Source organism: Mus musculus, chromosome 7 (assembly GCF_000001635.26).
Source record: "Mus musculus strain C57BL/6J chromosome 7, GRCm38.p6 C57BL/6J".
NCBI classification, from domain to species: Eukaryota; Metazoa; Chordata; class Mammalia; order Rodentia; family Muridae; genus Mus; species Mus musculus.
In genome coordinates, this window is record NC_000073.6 from 116,396,526 (window position 1) to 116,419,840 (window position 23,315).

Consider the following 23,315-nt stretch of genomic DNA (forward strand, 5'->3'; position numbering starts at 1 on the left):
CACACATATATGTATTTCTTTTTAAACAAAAAAGTTGAAATGTTATGAAAGTGATATAAGCTGAATTGATATTGGTACTATATCACATGTGGACACTGTAAGATACTTCATTGCTTCCAAGCTTATCCCTTCATAACACAATAAGCTTATACTTCTGTAATAAGCCAAATACAAAATGGCTTAATTTTATTATTTCACTCATAATTGGCATTATTTTATTTGTGGATTCATGAAATAACATTGAACCTTTAATCCCAGCACTCAGGTGGTAGAGGGAGACAGATCTCTTTGAGTTTGAAAGCAGTCTGGTCTATCAAAGGAGTGAGATCCTGTCTCAAAAAATTAAATTAAAAAGTTATCAAAAAAGAAAGGAGGGGCACTTCATACTTATCAAAGGTAAAATCTTACAAGAGGAACTCTCAATTCTGAACACCTATGCTCCAAATGCAAGGGCATCCATATTCATTAAAGAAACTTTTAGCTGGGTGTGGTGGTGCATGCCTTTAATCCCAGCACTCGGGAGGCAGATGCAGGCGGATTTCTTGAGTTCGAGTTCCAGGACAGCCAGAGCTATACAGAGAAACCCTGTCTCAAAAAAACCAAAAAAAAAAAAAAAAGAAACTTTAGCAAAGCTCAAAGCACACATTGCACCTTATACAATAATAGTGGGAGACTTCAACACCCCACTCTCATCAATGGACAGATCCTGGAAACAGAAACTAAACGGAGACACAGTGAAACTAACAGAAGTTATGGAGCAAATGGATTTAACAGATATCTACAGAACATTTTATCCTAAAACAAAAGGATATACCTTCTTCTCAGCACCTCATGGCACCTTCACCAAAATTGACCATATAATTGGTCACAAAACAGGCCTCAACAAATACAAAAATACTGAAATAATCCCATGCATCCTAACTGATCACCATGGACTAAGGCTGACCTTCAATAACAACATAAATAATAGAAAGCCAACATACACGTAAAAGCTGAGCAACACTTTACTCTACTCTACTCTACTCTACTCAATGATAATTTGGTCAAGGAATAAATAAAGAAAGAAATTAAAGACTTTTTAGAGTTTAATGAAAATGAAGACACAACATACCCAAACTTATGGGGCACAATGAAAGCAGTCCTAAGAGGAAAACTCATAGCTCCGAGTGCCTCCAAAAAGAAGCTGGAGAGTGCATACACTAGCAGGTTGACAGCACACCTAAAAGCTCTAAAACAAAAGGAAGCAAATTCACCAAAGAGGAGTAGACAGCAGAAAATAACCAAACTCAGGGCTGAAATCAACCAAGGGGAAACAAAAAGAACTATACAAAGAATTAACCAAACCAGGAGCTGGTTCTGTGAGAAAAATCAACAAGATAGATAAACCCTTAGCCAGACTCAATAGAGGGCACAGGTAGACAGTATCCTAATTAACAAAATCAGAAATGAAAAGGAAGACATAACAACAGAATCTGAGAAAATTCAAAAAAATCATCAGATGCTACTTCAAAAGCCTATACTCAACAAAATTGAAAAACCTGGATGAAATGGGCAATTTTCTAGATAGATACCAGATACCAAAGTTAGATCAAGATCAGGTTAATGATCTAAACAGTCTCATATCCCCTAAAGAAATAGAAACAGTCATTAATAGTTTCCCAACTAAAAAAAGCCCAGGACCAGATGGGTTTAGTGCAGAGTTCTATCAGACCTTCAGAGAAGACCTAATCCAAATTCTCCTCAAACTATTCCACAAAATAGAAAAAGAAGGTACTCTACCCAATTCGTTCTATGAAGCCATGCCTTTCTTTTTTTGATAACTTTTAATTTAATTTTTGAGACAGGATCTTACTCCTTTGATAGAGCAGACTGGTTTCAAACTATGTTTCTGATACCTAAACCACACAAAGACCCAACAAAGAAAGAGAACATCAGACCAATGTCCCTTATGAATATCGATGTAAAAATACTTAATAAAATTCTCACAAACTGAATCCAAGAACACATCAAAACGATCATCCATCACGATCTAGTAGGCTTCATCCCAGGGATGCAGGGATGGCTCAATATACGGAAATCCATCAATGTAATCCACTATATAAACAAACTCAAAGACAAAAACTACATGATCATCTCATTAGATGCTGAGAAAGCATTTGACAAAAATCTAATGCCCCTTCATGATAAAAGTCTTGGAAAGATCAGGAATTCAAGGCCCATACCTAAACATAATAAAAGCAATATATAGCAAACCAGTAGCCAACATCAAACTAAATGGAGAGAAACTTGAAGCAATCCCACTAAAATCAGGGACTAGACAAGGCTGCCCACTTTCTCCCTACTTATTCAATATAGTACTTGAAGTCCTAGCCAGAGCAATTAGACAACAAAAGGAGATCAAGGGGATACAAATTGGAAAGGAAGAAGTCAAAATATCACTATTTGCAAATGATATAATAGTATACTTAAGTGACCACCCCCCAATTCCACCAGAGAACTCCTAAACCTTATAAACAACTTCAGTGACTTAGCTGGATATAAAATTAACTCAAACAAATCAGTGGCCTTTCTCTACACAAAGGATAAACAGGCTGAGAAAGAAATTAGGGAAACAATACCCTTCTCAATAGTCACAAATAATATAAAATACCTTGGTGTGACTCTAACTAAGGAGGTGAAAGATCTGTATGATAAGAACTTCAAGTCTCTGAAGAAAGAAATCGAAGATCTCAGAAGATGGAAAGAAGATGCCAATCCATGCTCATGGATTGGCAGGATTAATATAGTAAAAATGGCCATCGTGTTGAAAGCAATCTATAGATTCAATGCAATCCCCATCAAAATTCCAACTCAATTCTTCACAGAGTTAGAAAGGGCAATTTACAAATTCATCTGGAATAACAAAAAAACCTAGGATAGCAAAAACTATTCTCAACAATAAAAGAATCTCTGGTGGAATCACCATCCCTGACTTCAAGCTGTACTACAGAGCAATTGTGATAAAAACTGCGTGGTACTGGTACAGCAACAGACAGAGTAATGGAATAGAACTGAAGACCCAGAAATGAACCCACACACCTATGGTCACCCGATCTTTGACAAAGGAGCTAAAACCATCAAGTGGAAAAAAGCCAGCATTTTCTTTTCTTTTCTTTTTTCTTTCTTTCTTTTTTTCTTTAAAAAAAAAAAAAACACAACATTTTCAACAAATGGTGCTGGCTCAACTGGCATTTAGCATGTAGAAGAATGAGAAGTGATCCATTCTTATCTCCTTGTACAAAGCTCAAGTCTAAGTGGATCAAGGAACTCCACATAAAACCAGAGACACTGAAACTTACAGAGGAGAACATAAGGAAGAGCCTCGAAGATATGGGCACAGGGGAAAAATTCCTGAACAGAACACCAATGGCTTATGCTGTAAGATCAAGAATCATCAACAAATGGGACCTCAAAATTGCAATGCTTCTGTAAGGCAAAGGACGCTGCCAACAAGACAAAACGGCAACCAACAGATTGGGAAAAGTTCTTAACCAATCCTAAATCCGATAGGAGGCTAATATCCAATATATATAAAGAACTTAAGAAGTTGGACTCCTATTAAAAAATGGGGTACAGAGCTAAACAAAGAATTCTCAACTGAGGAATACCAAATGGCTAAGAAGCACCTAAAAAAAATGTTCAACATCCTTAATCATCAGGCAAATGCAAATCAAAACAATCCTGAGATTCCACCTCACACCAATCAGAATGGCTAAGATTAAAAACTCAGGTTTCAGCAGATGCTGGTGAAGATATGGAGAATGAGGAACACTCCTCCATTGCTGTGGGATTGCAAGCTGGCACAAACCACTCTGGAAATCAGTTTGGCGGCTCCTCAGAAAATTGGACATAGTACTACCGGAAGATCCAGCAATACCACTCCTGGGCATATACCCAGAAGATGCTCCAACTTGTAATAAGGACACATGCTCCACTATATTCATAGCAGCCTTATTTATAATAGCCAGAAGCTGGAAAGAACCCAGATGTCCCTCAACAGAGGAATGGATACAGAAAATGTGGTACATTTACACAATGGAGTACTATGCAGCTATTAAAAACAATGAATTTATGAAATTCTTAGACAAATAGATGGATCTGGAGGATATCATCTAGAGGTAACCCAATCACAAAAGAACATACATGATATGCACTCACTGATAAGTGGATATTAGTCTATAAGCTCAGAATACCCAAGATACAATTTGCAAAACACATGAAACTCAAGAAGAAGGAAGACCAAAGTGTGGATACTTCTATCCTTCTTAGAAGGGGGAACAAAATACTCATGGAAGAAGTTACAGAAACAAAGTCCAGAACAGAGACTGAAGGAACGACCATCCAGAGACTGCCCCACCTGGGGATCAATTCCATAAACAACCACCAAAGGCAGACACTATTGTGGATGCCAACAAGAGCTTGCTGACAGGAGCCAGATAGAGCTGTCTCCTGAGTGGTTCTGCCAGTGCCTGATAATACAGAAGTGAATGCTCACAGTCATCCATTGGACGGAGCACAGGGTCCCCAAGGAAGGAGCTAGAGAAAGGACCCAGGGAGCTGAAGGGGTTTACAGTTCTGTAGGAGGAACAACAATATGAACTAACCAGTACCCGTAGAGCTCCCTGGGACTAAACCACCAATCAAAGAAAAAACACGGTGGGACTCATGTCTCTAGCTGCATATGTAGCAGAGGATGGCCTAGTCGGTCATCAATGGCAGGAGGGGCCCTTGGTCTTGTGAAGGTTCTATGCCCCAGCATAGGGGAATGCCAGTGTCAGGAAGTGGCAGTGGGTGGGTTGGGGAGCAGGGGAGGGGGGAGGAGATAGGGGATATTTGGAGAGGAAACTAGCAAAGGTGATAGCATTTGAAATGTAAATTAAGAAAATATGTAATAAAAAATTAAATTAAGAAATAGAATTCATAGAATAGATGTATCAAATCACACAGTAGCAAATCTGAGAAATGACTGAGAATGGAGGATAGTCAGTTTAATGTCATCCTGGGTTCTACAGAAAATTCAAGGTGAGATTGGACTACAGGAGACAGCACTAAATAATCAAACAAGCAAACAATTAATTCAAAGATGAAGTCAATTTTTGAAAATATTTGGAATGTCTTGGAATTAAGATACTATCGTAGGGGAGAGGGTATGTTCAATGTTACTTGTATGTATGCAATTATTGCAATGATACTTTTAACGTTCCCTAATAAAAAGAACATTATATGGCATAAGTATGAGATATGACTCACATATAAAGAAAAGGTAGGTATAGAATATAGTTTCTCATTTTGTACTACAGAAACAGAAGCTACAATAACTCGAGGCCTGGGTTGGAGCTCGGTGCTAGAGGGCATGCCTAGTGCCCTAGGTTCAATCTTCATTATTCCAAAACAAGCTTACTATATCAACATTTTTTTAAAAACTTTTCTTTAAACCAAAACTAGTACATCTAGTAAGTTTTATCAAGAAAAAGAAATAAAGCAAATATAATGAAAGGCAGCCCTAAGTCAAAAGTAGAAGACCTTCACTATTTCAGTTCTTTAATTTCATTGACAAAACCAGTAACAACCAAAGTCCAGGCCTAAGATATGCACTGAGTTGTTAAAACAGATGTACTGTAATTTCAACTGTAAGTACACATAACACCCTAATAGACTGATGCTGACTTCACAGCTTAATCAAAATATGACTGCATGGATATTTTTTAGAAGACTTTTTAAAAAGCACAAACTGAGTACCATGTGGCTTAGCAGCTGTGTGCATGCTTGCTTCAATACCCTGAAGAGTAAGTCATTGTAGAAAATTATAAATGAGGCTAGCCTGGGCTACAAAGCCAGTTTTTCTCTCAAAAGAGGAATGGGAAAGAGAGTCAAGAACCTTAGTGTTAGTGGTACAGTGCTTGTCTGGCATATGTGAGGTCCAGGGTTCAACTCCCAGCACTGGGGGAAGATCTGAGACTATTTGTGTGTGTGTGTGTGTGTGTGTGTGTGTGTGTGTATTTGTACACACACATGTGTAGGGAGGGAGGGAGGGAGAATGTATGTATGTATGCATGTATGTATGTATGTACATATGTATGTATGTATGTTTTTAAAGTCCACTGGGGTTGTGAGGAAACTGCTGGAAAAAAAAGCAGTCACTTTTGAGGAAATACATGTGCTGAGTCTCCATGTTTCCAGAGCAAAAAAAAGAAATATAAGAACTCATTTTCTATTTGGTTCATCTAGAGTTACATATTATATAAGTTACTCTGAACATAAGTGTGTGTGCGTGCATGCGAGTGTTGTGTGTGTGTATGTATGTATGTTTATGCGTGTATATATAAATACGGCAGCCTCCTCATTCGGTTCTAGTTGAAAATACTTCCAGTAAGCAAAAAAGAAAAATCTGTGACCCAATAAGGGAAGAAAAATAATCATGTGCTCAAGATGCTAAGATTGGTGGTAAATTATTCCCTATCATATAAAAATCACTATTTTTTTAACTTAAAAAATTTATCTGAGGGGGGCTGGAGAGTTGGCTCACAGTTATTAAAAGCAATTTCTTTTCTTGCAGATAACCTGGTTCAACTCCCAGCACCCATATGGTAGTCATCTCACAACTGTAACTCCAACCACAGGGGGATCCAACATCATCTTCTTGCACAGAACATGCACATGGTATACTTACATACATGTAGACAAAACACTCATTACACATAAAATAATGAAAATTTAAAATGTATTTATTGTTTTTTATTTATGTGGGAAAAGGGTGTGTAAGTGGAGGCTAGAAAATAACCAAAGGGAGTAGATTCCAGGAATCAAACTTGGGTCATCAGCTTGGTAGCAAGCACCTTTACCTACTAAGCCACCTGAGTGACTCCTATAAACTTATTTTTCTTCAGACGCATACGTTCTACAAAATAGAGCTTACGTCAGTATTTATTTTCAAGCATTCACTGGAGAGTTAGCTGTTTTAGCCAAAGAAAGACTACTGTATACACTTAAAGTTAGGAAGTTTAGGGCTGGAGAGATGGCTCAGCAGTTAAGAGCACCGACTGCTCTTCCAGAGGTCCTGAGTTCAATTCTCAGCAACCACAAGGTGGCCCACAACCATCTGTAATGGGATCTGATGCCCTCTTCTGGTGTGTCTGAAGAGAGCAATGGCGTACTCATATACATAAAATAAATAAATAAATCTTAAAAAAAGAAAAAGTTGGGAGTTTTGTGAAAACAGGTCTACAATTCAAAAGGCAGATAAAGAACTTGATTATCCAACTTGGAAAGCTTAAGTATAGTACTTGTAAAAAGCAATATGAAGGAAACCATAGAGCACTTGTTTGGGAAAAAGAAACTATGTAAGAAATATAACAGATTATTTCCATTAAGGTAAAGATTATTCCTAAATCATTAACTAAAATGGTACATATATTCAAAAATGATCTGAGGCCCCCGTGGCCTGCTTAAAAAGGAGATCTTTTTACTAAAGACAGCTCTAGATTCAGAATGAAGCCTCTGATGGTAATTGCTTTCCCTGCATGAGAGAGCAGATTTTGTCCTCTCAACCTTGAAGTTTGCTACTTCAGTCTTTTGCATAACTTTCCTCAGTCTGGCTAAGAATCATTTTTCCTTTCTCCTAACAAAAGCACCAGAATATAGTCAGTTGCCATAGTCCATCTCTTAAAAAGTCCCATTAACAATAGGAGAAAATGAAGTTAAACCACATGGAGGTTAAACATAGAAAAGGAAAGAAAGGAAAGAGAAAGACAGAAAGTCTGAAGGATCTGAAGGAAGCAGTAAATTGTAAATTTGAGCCTTCATGTTGGCAGATCTGTAAGACCTATAAGACTTGAGAAATACAAGCAAAGGATCGAAGTTTAAGTTCAAATTTCAATATATTTGAATATATGTGATATACATTCATTCATATATACTATATATATATATATCAATTTCAAATTTTTAAATAAAAAATTGAATTTAAATATTTAAAAATTAAAAAAAAATAATTCAAAGCAGTAGCAGTGGTATATATCTGTTACCCAGCACAAGGAAGGCTGAGACAGAAGAACTGTCTTGAGTTCAAGGACACTATAGTCTTCATAGTATGTTTCAGCCTAGCAGGGGCTACAGAGTGAGAGCTTCCCTGTTTCCTAAAGCAAAACAGAGATGACAACATAGTTTAGCAGGTAAGCATTTGGTGCACAAACCTGACAACTTGAGTGTGTTCCCCAGATCTCACAGAAGAATGTAACACATGCCCTGGTACAATCATGAAATGGAAGCAAACATTTAACCAGAGGTAAAGAAGGTGTGCCTCTGTACTGAGAGCAGAGAAAAACTGTGTTAGGGTATTTCTTTGGACTCAATTTTTCCATCTATAAAGAATATGGTACAAGGACTGAAAATATAGCTCTTAGTTGGTTGAGGCCCTGGTTTCCATCCTCAGTACTGCAGAAAACCAGATGTGGTAGCTTATGACTATAATCCTAGCCCGTGGTAGAAGCAGGAACATCAAAAGTTCAAGATCATCTTCAGCTACAGAGGAATCTGATGCCAGCCTGGGCTAGAGACCTCATCTTTCAAACGATAATAACAAAACAAAAATAATAATAACGTCCAAAACATACAAGAGTAAGAAAATATTTAAAAGCTGTATTTTTAAATAAATGGGATAGCATTCTGAATGCTAGATAGTTTGTGAGAAAATGGGCATAGTTATATATGCCTGTAAATCTAGAACTCAGGAGGCTGAGGCAGGAAGACTGAGATTTTGAGGCCAGCCTGAGCTACAAAGTGAAATGGTGTCTCCTAAAACAAACACATACATACAAATACTTACTTACTTACACACACACACATATATATTTTTTGAGAAGATGGAAGTATGGAAGTTTGTCTAAAAACAAGACAAGACAACTTTCTAGGTATATGGAAATACACATGCAAGGCAAATCTTCACTTGTTAATAGGATCAGAAATCCATTCCTGGCTTCATATTTTTCCCCTTAAATATTAGAAGCCTGACAAGTAAAGATCTAGTTTATCTGTGGCTTATGGTATATGCCAATTAATTGTTTGCTTCAAAATGTTAGCCACATGAAGGAAATAATTTTTAAAAAACTTAAACATTTTTAGGATTGACATTGAGTAGCAACTTTTGGTTATTGTTTTGTTGGTTTTTGAGACAAGGTTTCACTGTGTAGCCTTGACTGGCCTAGAACTCAGAGATATGTTGCCTCTGCCTTACTCATCTCTGAAGTTTTTAGTTTTAATTTAAAGAATCTGTAAATTTATAACGAAAATTCCTTACTTCATAATGGATTGACAAAAAGCTGCCACCTCGTCATTCTGTACTTCAAATTCTTGTAGAAGAGAACTTCCAGTTGGCAAACTACTGGTCCCATTTGGGTCTTTCTGTAATCAAAAAAGTGGTTTTATTTTAAAAGTCAAAGATCTCTAAAATGCTACGTAGTAGCACCCCACAAGCCAGTTTTATGAAGCTATACAAAATTAGAGAGGTAAGATGAATCATTTACTAGGAGAGCTCTCTATTGGGTTTAACACAGCATCTTAGCCTATAACTCATGCAGTCCTCAGACTTTCAGTGATCCTCTTGTCTTAGCTTCACAGACATGGGAATTACGAGCATGAATTAATACAACTAGCTAAAAACACTGATTTCTTGGCATACAGTTGAGGCAAGAAGATCTCCAACTCAAGACCAGCCTATATGTAATCAAGAACCCATCTCAGAAAAACAAAAAAACACAAGAAAAAGGGGGATTCTATCCTGGTAAAACACCAACTAAGCCTAGTTTTAACTCATTGTATTTTATTGATAAAATTAAAAACATGCTATACTGATCAGCTAGAACAGTAAATACATTTCCATTCTAAACACTTCAGTAAGCTAGCAACCGAAGAAGATTAAAGACTCAGCTGTTTTAAGAAAAGGAAGAGAGCAAGCTCATTTGGGACTCTAATAAACCAGGATGTCTATATATTCAACTCAAGCTTCAAATTCCAAGAAAACTGCATCTTATATAGAGATGAGTTTTAGAAGAATGTATTGTTTTCTATGTTAATAAGCATATGCAAACATTCTAACAGTCTTTTATAAGTTATATTTGGCCAGAATTTGTTTACAGCATTTAGGGAGATCAATTTACCACCAAGTAACAGCCAAATAGTAGAGTTCTCTTAGAGGTATTTTAACATACAACATAGAAATATTTGATTTAGTACAAATTTCAAATATAAATTTCCTTTAAAAATTAGGAATAGTTTCAACCCAAACAAAGTGAATAAAGAACCAAAGTTTTAGCTCAGTGGCAGAGACATGGCATAGACTCTGGGTTCAATATTCCATATGGCAATAAATATGTGGGAGCAGAAAGATGGCTCAGCAAGTAAAGGTACTTGCTGCCACAAATAGAAACTTGAGTTTAATCCCATATGATGGAAAGAGATAAGTGATTTTTGAAAACTGCCTACTGACTTTTGTGCATACACACACACACTCTCTAAACAAATGTGAAAACAAATAAAGAGCATATAAACCTCAAAAATCAATAGTTTTTTTTCTTGGTGTCTACAAAGATGCTTAAATAAATAATTTAAGGGCAACATGAACAAAAACTCTAACTAAAACAAAAATAGATCCTTACAATAAAAATTCAGCTAGGCATCATGGCTCTCAACTGGCAGGAGAATCTGAAATTCCAGGCCAGCCTGGGTTCTACAGAGTTAGACCCTATCTCAAAGACAAAATTACCACAGAAACCAAACCTAACAGTTAAATATGCATCCTCATTCACCCTTCACTTCATGGTCTTCAATCCTTTGGAGCTTGTCTGTCTTTCTGTTTTGGGATGGATGTTCTTTAGGGTCATTTACTCCCTTAAAGACTGTTGAATAATGGACCCACATTAAAGAATGTAGACCTTTTGGCTAACCAGGTGACAAAAGTGCTTCTAAGGGCCAATATCTTCAAGATGCTTTGTATGCAGTTCCATCAGTTTAACACTGTGGGCTGAGATCTACTCCTGAAATTGCAGTTTCACTAAAACAGGACACTTGTACAGGATATTCAGTATTTACCATAAAACCTGTTATACTGTTAAAGGTCTCTTTTAAATGTAAGAAAAGTTTGTTCAGGATTGCTAGGAAAGCTGAACTAGGATAACTTCCCTGCTGTATCCATACAAAGCATCTGTGAGGGCATTGGCCCTTAGAAGAAATGGGATATATTTTAGAACAAAAATCTATCAGTATATTCTCTGATTTAAAAAAAAAAAAATGTCAAGAATACTGCATGGGTTGGGACCAGTGGCACACACCTTTAATCGCAGTACTCTTAGCACTTTACAGAGACAGAAGCAGGTAGAGCTCTGTGAGTTCAAGGCAATCATGGTCTATACAAAAAGTTCCTGGCCAGTCAGGATTACATAGAGAAACCCTGACTCAAAACAACAAAAGAATATTAAAAGGGAAGCCATACCTAGTGGCCCACACCTATAATCTTAGCATTGGATATAAGACTACTGAGACTACAGCAGGAGGATTCTACAAGTCAGCCCAGGGTATATAATTAGGAAACCACCCAGCATTGGCTACAGAGTGAAACCTTGTCTTGGAAAAAAATATATTTATATACTGTATGGGAAAACTACATGCCAATACAAGTTTTAAAGTTCCTCATACATTACTCAGAAATTAAATGGGATAAAAGCAATTCTGAAAAAAAAAACCTATAGCAAATGCATTCTAAATATATTACTTTTCAGAACTAAATGCATTGCTTCCTATACAATAAGAATATTTTGAATCTTTCTTCTTTAAAATTAATGAGGGAAAAGGAGGGGTAAGGTAAGAAATGGCTGAAAATAGCATGCTTATAATCCCGGCATTTGGGAGGTAGAGGGAGGAAGTCAGGAGTTAAGGTCTAGCAGCTGTACGATGAGTTCAAGGGTACATGAGACCTTGCCTCAAAGAAATAAAATGAAATTGATGTTGGACATTCTGCCAATAATATATAAAGTTAGGCTGCTAATAAACTTTTAGAAACATCAAGTGACACACTTATAAAACCACATTGTTGTTTCTAAAATAGAATGTTGCTATACTACAGTACAGGCTAACCCCAAATTCACTATATAATCTAGGCTGGCCTCAGACACTGCCTTGATCTTCTTAGTGTTCCAAGTACTGGGATTTGTATTTATTTTAACTATTATCATTTTTATTTTAAGTACATGTATTTTCTACCTGCATACTTATTAATGCCTGGTGCCTGAGGAGGCCAGAAGAGGGAATCAAATGCCCTGGAACTGGAATGTCTTAGTTAAAAGTTTTATTGCTGTGAAGAGACACCATGACCACAGCAACTCTTATAAAGGAAAACATTTAACTGAGGCTAGCTTACAGTTTCAGAGGTTTAGTCTATTATAATCATGATGGGAAACACGGTGGTGAACAGGCAAACAAAGGTGCTAGAGAAGGAGCTGAGAGTTTATATCTTGATCTACAGGTAGCAGGAGACTGTGCCACACTGGGCATAGGTTGAGCATATGGAGACCTCAAAGCCCACCTCTATAGTGACACACTTCCTCCAACAAGACCACAATTCCTAACAGTGCCACTGCCTATGACCAAGTATTCAAAACATTTCTGTTACAGATAGCTGTCAGTTACCACATGGATGCTGGGAACCAAACCAGGTCCTCTGAAGGACAATAAATGCTCTTAACCATGGAGCCATCTCTCTAGCCTCAAATATTTTAATTATGTGCTATCATATCCAACTTTCAAAACCACTTTTATGAATGCCATCTAATCTCTCCTCTAAAATATCTGAAATCTGTTCAAATTAACTAAAACAGTTATTGACCACCACATCTGATTTAAGCTTAAAGTACCAAAACAGCTTTTTAAAGCTGTTCCTTTCCTGGTTTTGATCTCACACAAAAACTGCACTTAAGTATTTAGATTATTATTAACCAAACAAAAGACACTAAGAGGAAGCAGGAAGTAGGCCTGCTGAGTAAGGAGAAAAATATCCGTTAGAGTGGGGTTTTTAACACACAGAATTTCTAACAGGAAATGAACACATAAGTACATGCAGTAATTATAGAGAATAGGTATTTGCAATGCTGTTTCCCAACAGAAAGCATAAGCTTCAGGGAAATACTTGTGAGTAGGCTGAGACTGAGCAGTATGTGAGCACATGAAAGACCCACTCCAATGTTTTCCAAAACCTGCCCATAATTGGTGCTCTCTTTACCTTTTTTTTTTTTTTAACCTTTTGGGTTACATAACCAAACTTTCTTATTATAATACATATGTATGATGTCAGTATGTGTGTGTGTGTGTGTGTGTGTGCGTGCGCGTGCACACGTGTGCACATGAATGTCACTGTGCATGTGTGGAGGTCAGAGGACAACACTGTGGGGTCAGTTCTCTCTTTCCATCTCTACACAGGTTCTGGGGATTGAATTCACAGTGTACAAGTAAAATCAGCATAAGATTTCACAAACTTTATGAGATCTTGGTATCTAGAAAAGATTGGGGGCTGGAGAGATGGCTCAGCAGTTAAGAGCACTGACTGTTCTTCCAGAGGTCCTGGAGTTCAATTCCTAGCAACCACAACCACATGGTGACTCAAAACCATTTGTAATGGAATCCAATACCCTCTTCTGGTGTGTCTGAAGACACTGAATATGTACTCACATTTCTAAAATATATAAATCTTAAAAGAAAAAAAAAAGAGTGAGGCTAGCCTGAACTACATATCAAGTCCCTATCTCAAAAACATTAGTAAGGGATAGGTAAGATAACTTAGAAGGTAACGGTGCTTACTGCCAAGTCTAACCACCTGAGTTAGATACATGGGATTCATATAGAAGGAGAATGGACTCCTGCAGAAACTCATGCACATTTACATATACACAAATAGTAAATTAAAATTTAAAACTTTTTAGGAACTAGGCTTGAAACTTTGATATGAAAATCTTTTTTGTACATCAAACTTAGATTGAATGCTTCTAATAATTATGTTTGCAACCTGTATCACTATTATGAAATAGCTATAGATTCCTTGTAGATAATTAGATTATTAAACTTTCCTATTTGAATTTTCTTCCCCATCTGAACTTGTTATACTTTTATGGATACTGAGATGTAAAACTAAGTTACTATACTAGTCTCTTAATTTACATGGAAAAAAGGTAGAATCTGCTTGATTTGGGCATTTTCTATAAAATATAACTTTCAGCAGCAAACACTTGTCTTAACACAAATCTCGCACTGTTTTATTACCCTAACATACACAAAGGAAAACTTAAAATATTTAATAGGATTGAAAATTTGTTATACTACTATTTCATTGCTTTACAAGAACACCATACCTTTCCAGAGATCCTATTCTATGCATTAGTTTGAAAATACACATTCAAAATACAAAACCTCCTAAGGAATGCAGCTCAGTAGCATGCACAATGCACTGTCTTCAATCCCTAGCACAAGCACAACTACCACCACCACCACCACAACAATACACACACACACACACACACACCCTACAAAAAAGCTAGCATCCTCTTTTAAATGGCAACTTTCGAAACTTTATATTATATACATATGTAATATTATATATTATGTTATTTTAAATAAAGGGATCTCATAAATATCTAGTATGACTAGTTCATAAGTTAAGAAATGTGATCAAGGCCAGGCATGGTATTGCGAGTCTGTTAATCCCAGTCTTGGGGAAGCAGAGAGAGGAGGATCAAGTACCATGCCATCCTAGCCTATATAGCATTAGCAAAACTACCACAAAAAGACCAAACCAACCAACCAGACAAACAAACAAATAAAAATCCTTCAGACCAAAATAGTAACTTTAAATATAATTAATATTCTCTTTTTCTGGGGAAAAAATGTAATTTTGTCAACAGGTCTCAGATGCCTTAACTTGTAGATCCTGAAGACTTCTTTTTTATGACACAGGTTTGCTGGCACCCCTCTGAGAATGTGCTCCAATAGTTGTGTACAATAGGAGGATAAACAACATTATGCCTACTCAGCCACATGCAGTTACTCTAAGGCCTGGCAGATAGATTAAGCTACTTCAGGGTAAATGGTGTGCTACCAGTCAAGCCGTGGGTGCTCAGCACTAGCTAAGGTCAGCTAATTGTGCTACTTTTACCTACTTGGCTTTGACCTACAGTTCTCACTAACCCGTTTCCTTATTCTTTAATCCTACCTCAATTTAACTAATTTAAAACATGACACTGCCCGAAGTCAGGTGTGATGGTTCACACTGGTAATCTCAACACATGGGAAGCTAAGGAAAGGGGATAGCAGAAGTCTGAAGCCTTAGCTAGAATGAAAAACTTTTAAAAGGCTAGGGATACATACAAAAGGACTAGGGAGGCAGCTCAGTGGTAGGACACTTATCTAGCAGGTGTGAGACCTTAGGATCAATCCTTGTCACCAACAGGGCAAAGAAACAACAAACCCTGCTTATGCGGAGCAGCTTCAATAGTTAATCTCTGAAGTTTGTGACAACTACTAGACCAGATGGCTCAGACAGCGGCAAACCTTATATTCAGGAAACTACTTATTCTCATCATTTTGTCACAATGCTTTCTGAAGGAAACCACACAGGAAAATATCAGGAAGGTACTGATATTTAAAACAAGCAGGAAAAGATTCACAGAGGCAGACATTCATAAATATCATACTCTTTTCCTCATCAAGGCAAGGCTGGAAAGTGACTAGTCTTTGCAATCTAATCATGGTTTAGTGGCCTTACAGAAACTATTCCCAGAGTGCTCTAGTTTGCTATCTGTCTTCCCACACCCCTAGCTTCATAGACTCCTCTAAGGAGTAAGAAAACTTTCAAGTCCTCCATCAAGAGAGTTCAAGGGAGTTAGGTATCATCAGGAGAATTTAGGAGAAGTTTTGAAAAACTATTTTTCCCTTCAAACTCCACATTATTTCATCCTAATTCCAAATGAGAATTGAGTGGCCTGAGCTTTGTGCAGGGCATAATGACATGCAAGCAGATCTATGGAGCTGGCTTTCTAGTACATGTTTGAGTATCTTCTGTAACAAGGAGCTTATTACTTCCAAACATCCTGACACCAGATCTTTGCTTTTAACAAGTAATTCCCTTCCCTTCCCCTGGACAAATAAAATGTTACTATGGAAAATCTGAAATACACACAAAAGGAAAATAATGTAAAATGCCTGGCTATCTGGCTTCAACAGCTATTATCAAGTGGCCAGTCTTACTTCATCCATAACTCTCCCTAATCACAACACCTCATTTGGCTTTAAAATTACATTAACTTCATTTGTAAATCATCTAAAATTTTGTGTGTGCTCACACACTCCAGCCAATGTGTGTGTGGAGACCAAAGAGCAATTTGAGGAAATCTAATCTCTCTTTCCATCATGTAGGTCCTTGGCATCAGGGCGTCAGGCTTGGTGGCAAACACTCCTACATACTAGTCCTTTTACAAATTCTTCTATCTACTTACCTATTAACTACCTATCTACTCACCCACCTACCTTACAAAAACCAACAACTATAATTTCAGAATTATACCAAAATATTAACATAATTCCTTAACTTCTTCTTCTTCTTCTTCTTTTTTTTTTTTTTGTTTTTTTTGTTTTGCTTTTCAAGACAGTGTTTTTCTGTGTAGCCCTGGCTGTCTTGGAACTCACTTTGTAGACCAGGCTGGCCTCGAACTCAGAAATCCGCCTGCCACTGCCTCCCAAGTGTTGGGATTAAAGGCATACGCCACCACTGCCCAGCTCCTTAACTTCTTTACAGCACATTTTTTTCATCTTTTACCAATATACGGATACACTACTCTGCCCTTGTGAATTTAACTGTCTCAGTAGCTTTCTAAAACAAACACGAGTTCAATCTAAATATAAACAACCTAAATAAAACTATTCTATAAACTAGTTCTTACATCCCAAGTCCCAGTCCTGAACAGTATAGAACCAGGAACTTCTTCAACTTGTTTAAGATAATTACTAAACCTTTTAATTTTATTAAAGTATTTTTTTTAGTCAGGGTCTCATTGTGTAGCCATGGCTGACCTGGAACTCAACTCACAATGTCAACCAGGTTAACCTTGAATTTAAAAGATTCACCTGTGTCTGCCTTCAAGGCAAGTGCCACACGTCAGGCCTTAATTATTTCATCTTAAATATAAGTTTACAAAACAGGGTAAGTACATACAGCTGGTAATGTAGTAGTATTTCCAAAGGACAAGAGAAAGAATTTCAGTATTTTCACCATAAATGATAAAACATCTAAGTTCCCTTTAAGATCAAAGGCTCACTTTTTCTTTGATAGTGAGATTATAATTTTCTACTGCCCCAAAGTGAGTTGGCTCCAGGTAGCTGTCCTTATCAAACAACTACCAACAGCTGACATCTCAAGCGTAGCACCATACATAGAATTACTTTCCATCATGTTTAACCTACAAAATGAAACTGCTATTAAAAAGACCATGTACTCATTACTACCCTACAGTACAAAGTAAAAGATCTGGGGACGACTAACTCCCCTTCTTCCCCTCTCCTCACTTAAAAATTTTAGGAAAAATTCATAGAACATAAAAGTCACAATTATAATCATTTAAAACTGTATAATTCTGTAGCTTTTATGACATTCAAATTTTTCTGCAATCATCAACAATTTCAGAATGGTTTCATTACTTCAAAGAGCCTGGACTCTTCTGCCATTCCATATACAGCAACCGAAACCATTCAGACGCTATTCTGCTTCCTTTTTCACAAGTTTGCCCCCTTTAAAAATTATTTATTCATTTAATGCATATGAGTATTTTGTCTGAATGTATGTTGTACGTCATGTGCATGTCTGGTGTCTCTAGAAGACAGAAGAAGGTATCAGATCCCCTGGGACTAGAATTATAGACCATTGTATGTCACCATATGGATGCTAGAAATTGAACCCAGGTCCTCTGGAAAGGACCAGTGTTCTTAACTATTGAGCCATTTCTCCTTCAATTGCTTCTTAAGAATGCTTCATATAACTGGAATTATACAATACATGCACAGTGGAGTTGTTGCTGTTGTTAGTTCTAAAATAAGGTCTTACCCATGGTTAGTCTAGTACTCACTATGTAATTCAGACTAGCATCAGAGCTTGTGGCAATCATTCTGACTCAGCCTCTTAAATTCTGAGATTACAGACATGTGGCACCAGAATTTTTAAATCTAGTTTCTATCAGCATGTTGGTTTTGTTTGTTTGTTTTTCCTGCTGGTGGGCAATAAACCTAGAGAGCCTTAACTAAGCACTTTACCACTAAGCTAAACCCTCAATCCCACACTCAGCATATTTTCAAGCTTTATGTATCAAGTATCAGGATTTCATTCACTTTTTTCTAAGAGTATTCCATTGCATGGATATACTATTTTTTTTCCCCCTCCAAGACAGGGTTTCTCTGTGTAGACCCGGCTGTCCTGGAACTCACTCTGTAGACCAGGCTGGTCTTGAACTCAGAAATCAGCCTCCCAAGTGCTGGGATTAAAGGCATGTGCCACCACTGCCTGGCTTGTTAACTCATTCTTTAGTTTAACATTTGGGCATTTTCTACTTTGAATCTTTATGATTCATTTTTTTATGAATAATTCAGTTTTTAAAAAGTAGACAAAGATCTTAAATAGATATTTCTTAGCCTGACATGGTGACTCATTTATAATCCCGGTGCTTGGGAAGCTGAAGCAGGAGGAGTGCTTACAGTTTGATGATAGCATGAGATGCATAGTGAGTTTAGAGTAGTGTCTTATACAAATGAACAAATAGGCCATCAAAATGACACAGAGATGGCCAGTAAAACCATAAAATGGAGGCCTAGAGTATAGTTCAGTGGTAGAAAGCTTGCTAAGCTTCCATAAGGCCCTGGGTTTGACCCATAATACCAAAGAAAAACAAAAGCCATGAAAGAACAATCAATATCAACTTAAAATGGAAAATAGTAAGCGCTGGAAAGAACGAAGAGAAGCCTGAACCTTCATACATTATTGGTAAGAATAAAAAATGTTACGAAAAATAGTATTCATAGTTGGGTACCTGTACCTGTCTGAAACACAATCCTTAGGTTTTGGGAAGAGCATGAATTCAAGGCCAGACTGGGCTACATAGTGAGAGAAACTCTATAACCAAAAACAAACAACAAACTATACACAAAATTACCTTAAGATACACTCAGATATACTGCTCCTCCCCACTTCTCTCCCTCTCTCTCTCTCTCTTTGAAGCAGACACTAGTGGACCTGGAAACTGCTATACAAACCAGGGTAGCCTCAAACCCAAGAGATCTGTCTGTCTCTACTTCCTAAATGTTGAGATTAAAGGTGTGAACCTCCCAAAGGTGGGATTAAAGTTTTTCTTTTTTTTTTTTTTTTTTTCCAGTCAGGGTTTCTCTGTGTAGCTCTGGCTGTCCTGGAACTCACTTTGTAGACCAGGCTGGCCTCGAACTCAGCAATCCGCCTGCTTCTGCCTCCCAAGTGCTGTGATCAAAGGTGTGCGCCACCACGCCTGGTTTTTCTTTTTTAATCCTTAAATATTTCCAAGGTCTACAAATATAAAAGCAAAATATTTGGAATGGTATGTTTGAAAAGGAAAATTCTAAACTGTGCCTGACTTTCTTTTGAGCAAAAATTTAATATTTGCAGTTACCCCTTAGCTAACAATGTCTTAAACCTGTAATCCCAGCACCTTGGCAGGCTCTAGTGGGATGGCTGTTCCAAGTTTCAGGGCAGTTTGAGCGTTGTCTCAAAGGAGCTAAGAGCACTGATAATGACCAGGTTCAGTCCCTAGCACTCAAATGGTGGCTCACAACTGATGCCCTCTTTTGACCTCCACATGTATTGTACATATATGGGGCACAGACATAAGGAGGCAAAACACCCACACATGTAAAATAAAAATAAATCTTTAAAAAATTCCTAATTAAAAAAAAAACTCAAAAGAATTAAAAAAAAAAGTTCACATAAACATAAATTAATGATAATAGCCTTTACACTACTATTTCATTCTTTTTTTATCAATATAGGTATTTAAGGAGAAGCAGTTAAGCTGGGCGTGGTGGCACTCATCTTTAATCCCAGCACTCGGGGGTGTGTGGGTGTGTGTGTGTGTGTGTGTGTGTGTGTGTGTGTGTGCCCAGAAGCAGGTGGATTTCCGAGTTTGAGGCTAGCCTGGTCTACAAACTGAGTTCCAGGACAGCCAGGGCTATACAGAGAAACCCTGTCTCAAAAAAAAAGGAGAAGCAGTTAAACAGGCCCTTTTCCCGTTTCTCTGAAGTTATGTTTTTCTTTGTATCTCTCATGATTTAATAACAAAAGAAAATGTGTTGGAAGTTGTATAATACACTCCTTTCTAGCCTTGAAAATAGAAGGAAAAGAAAGGTTCACATATAATATAGAGGGACTAAGAATATCTTCAACTCACTTCACTGAGGATAAATCTTCAACAAGGCTGGTCTTGCTTGTTTTTTGAGTTTTGAGACAAAGTTTCTCTAGGTAGCTTTGGCTATATAGTCACTATGTCAAACAGGCTGGCCTCAAACTCAGTGATCCACCTGCCTCTGCATTCTAAATTCTGGGATTAGAGGTGAGTGCTACCAGATCAGCCTAACTAGGTTTTTATAATCTTACAAAAAAATAAGCAAATTTTCAGTTGGCTTAATCTTTAATTTAATCTTTGCCACACAACAAAAGAACCAAAGCAGCCTAGAAGCAAAGAAAAGCAAGATTATAAAGACCTTTTTTTTTCCCTAACAAATGATTCACACAAATATGCACTCTGTTTTACTACTGAATTTAAGAAGTTAGCAAGGAGAGACTATACCTGAGATACTTGGCCCTGGGCTTTTGTAAATTGAGCTGTCCGAATGATTAAAGACTGGCTTCTTGTTACAGTTGCCCCAGAAAGGGATTTTCCATTCACCTTTCTTTCTAGGTGACAACTTGGCGATCTCTCTTCAAGAAGAACAGCATCCCAAGGATCCTCTGCTAGCAAAACTGGATCCTTCTTCTCTTCTTCATGTTCTAACACCTCCACATAGTCTACCTTAGGCTTACTCAGAGGATCCAAGTCTAACCAATCAAACTTATTGATGTCTTCAGACTTTGGAGATATCTGTAGATTGCAGACTGAAGCTTTCGAGTTTGCTATCTCCAAATCAGTCCTTGCTTTCCCATTTTTTAAAAATTCTGAGGTACTTGCTATTTTTTCAAATAGTTTTGCCATGTCAGGACTGACTAGTGGCCGATAGACTGGTAAACTTCCTTGTGGATGAAATGGTGTGGCAGGTGTCAAAGGATATGAAAAATATGGAGACTGTCCAGGAAGTCTTAAATATACAGACTCTGTTGATGGAAAAGTGGGCATCCTTGGACTGAAGCCATTCTGGAATGTGGCCTGTTTACTGTATGCTGAAGGATAAGTAGAAGGTAAAGTGTACGTGGAAGGCCCGCATAATCCAGGGGGCCACTGGCCTCTTTGACCACTAGGTCTAAGATACAGCTGTGTTGAGAACGAAGGGCTCAGAACAGGAGTAACTGGCAATGCAGGAGGTTTTCTAGTTTCAAAATTGTCGTCCAGCAATATCTTCTCAAGTTCAGCCTGGGTGAGCTTTTCTACATCAATATCTACTGCTCTTTTTTGGGAATCCAACTCAGGAAACACCATGAGATCATAATCCTGTTTGTTAAAACCTTGTGTTCTTTGTCTAGTGCTGCTAGACAGCTCAAAGCCTCTTGGGCTGTCAGTCATTTGTCTATCCTTCTGCAGTTTTGCTAAGGCTTCTGCTTCCATCTGTAACGCTTCTGCTTTGTTCACATCTTTGGTTCTTATTGGTTCTGGATGTGAAGATGAACATTGTTTAAATTCACTGTTGTTGGAAATCTGAGCCATGTCCACAAAAGAGAACAAACCTCTTAATCTTTTTTTCTTGTAGATTCCAAAATACCAGGACCTACACAGAAAAATAAACATAACAGTCAGTTAGATTTTCTAAACACAAATTTATTTTGTTTAAACCTAATCCTGCTGGGTGTGGTAACAGACATCTATAATAATCCCAACATTTAAGAGGAAGAGGCAGGAAGAACTCTTGAGTTTGTGACCAGCATGGTCTATCATGAGTTCCAGGTCAGTCAGTACTACTTAGTAGTATGCTGTCTCAAAACACAAGTAAGTAAATTTTTTGAAGCTACTTACAAAAATACACACTAAATAAAAAACAATGAAGCCGGGCGTGGTGGCACACGCCTTTGATCCCAGCACTCGGGAGGCAGAGGCAGGCGGATTTCTGAGTTCGAGGCCAGCCTGGTCTACAAAGTGAGTTCCAGGACAGCCAGGGCTACACAGAGAAACCCTGTCTCGAAAAAAAAAAAAAAAAAAACCAAAAAAACAAAAAACCAAAAAAACAAAAAAACAAAAAAAACAATGAAAGGTTTCATGAAATCCTAATGTAAAGGCTCATAACACCGTATCCACTCTTGGGTTCAGAAGACGCAGAAACAACACATTTACTTTATCCCATTTCCTGAGTGATCAAACTACTTGGCACAGTAAATGAAGTTAAAGAGGTGTCATGTCTACTGTCAAAATGGTCGACATTTCCCAGTGGCACTCTAGCTTTATTCCTGGCATGAAATTACGTGAGTGCCCTTCACATATTTCCAAGGCAAGGCTTATAATTATGCAACAAAAAGTCAAAATAGTAATGATCTTCTTCTTAGTATTTGTTAAACTGATCAAGAGCAAACTTTATCAGTTAATAAAATAGACAACTGTTACTTGATCAAAATCTATTAAAAACTTATTGAAGCCTTTGTTATACCCCAGAAATGTTAAAAATGTACGAAGTAGCATAGCTTAGAATAGTAGGGCAAGCTTTATAATTATAAAGAGCTGTAATATTTCACTCAAAAATTTTATCGTAACTCAAAAGTTATCATACAATTTTGATTACACTTATGCAGTTAAAATCACTATAAAAGTTATCCTTAAAATATGTTTTCATAAAAAAATTAGAGCCTAAGCCTTTTCTACACAGTAAATGAAAATATGCATCTAAGAAAACCATTCTAAATGGAGGTAGAAGAATCAGAGATTCTAGATCATCCTCAGCTACACTGACAGTTCAAGGCCAACACTGATTCTTGCCTGTGCTCTTCTCTTTCTGTTTTTGGTTTTGTTCAACTCTGATGTGATAGTTTTTGTTTTATC

The 23,315-nt window shown here is 37.3% G+C and overlaps 1 protein-coding gene across 4 annotated transcripts in view; it reads right to left on the minus strand.

Moving 5' to 3' along the window:
* The window catches only part of Pik3c2a (phosphatidylinositol-4-phosphate 3-kinase catalytic subunit type 2 alpha), a 106,201-nt gene that overhangs the window by 59,261 nt on the left and 23,625 nt on the right, over positions 1–23,315 (minus strand). For 2 of the 4 annotated variants that reach the window (XM_006507440.4, NM_011083.2), the window contains 2 exons: positions 20,928–22,056; positions 9,335–9,438 (listed from right to left, as the gene is read on the minus strand). In XM_006507440.4, coding sequence (XP_006507503.1) covers positions 9,335–9,438; positions 20,928–21,995 — 1,172 coding nt within the window. In that variant the 5' untranslated portion in view covers positions 21,996–22,056. The remainder of the gene's footprint in view (positions 1–9,334; positions 9,439–20,927; positions 22,057–23,315) is intronic. The other 2 variants (XM_006507441.4, XM_030242214.1) reach the window with 1 other exon arrangement.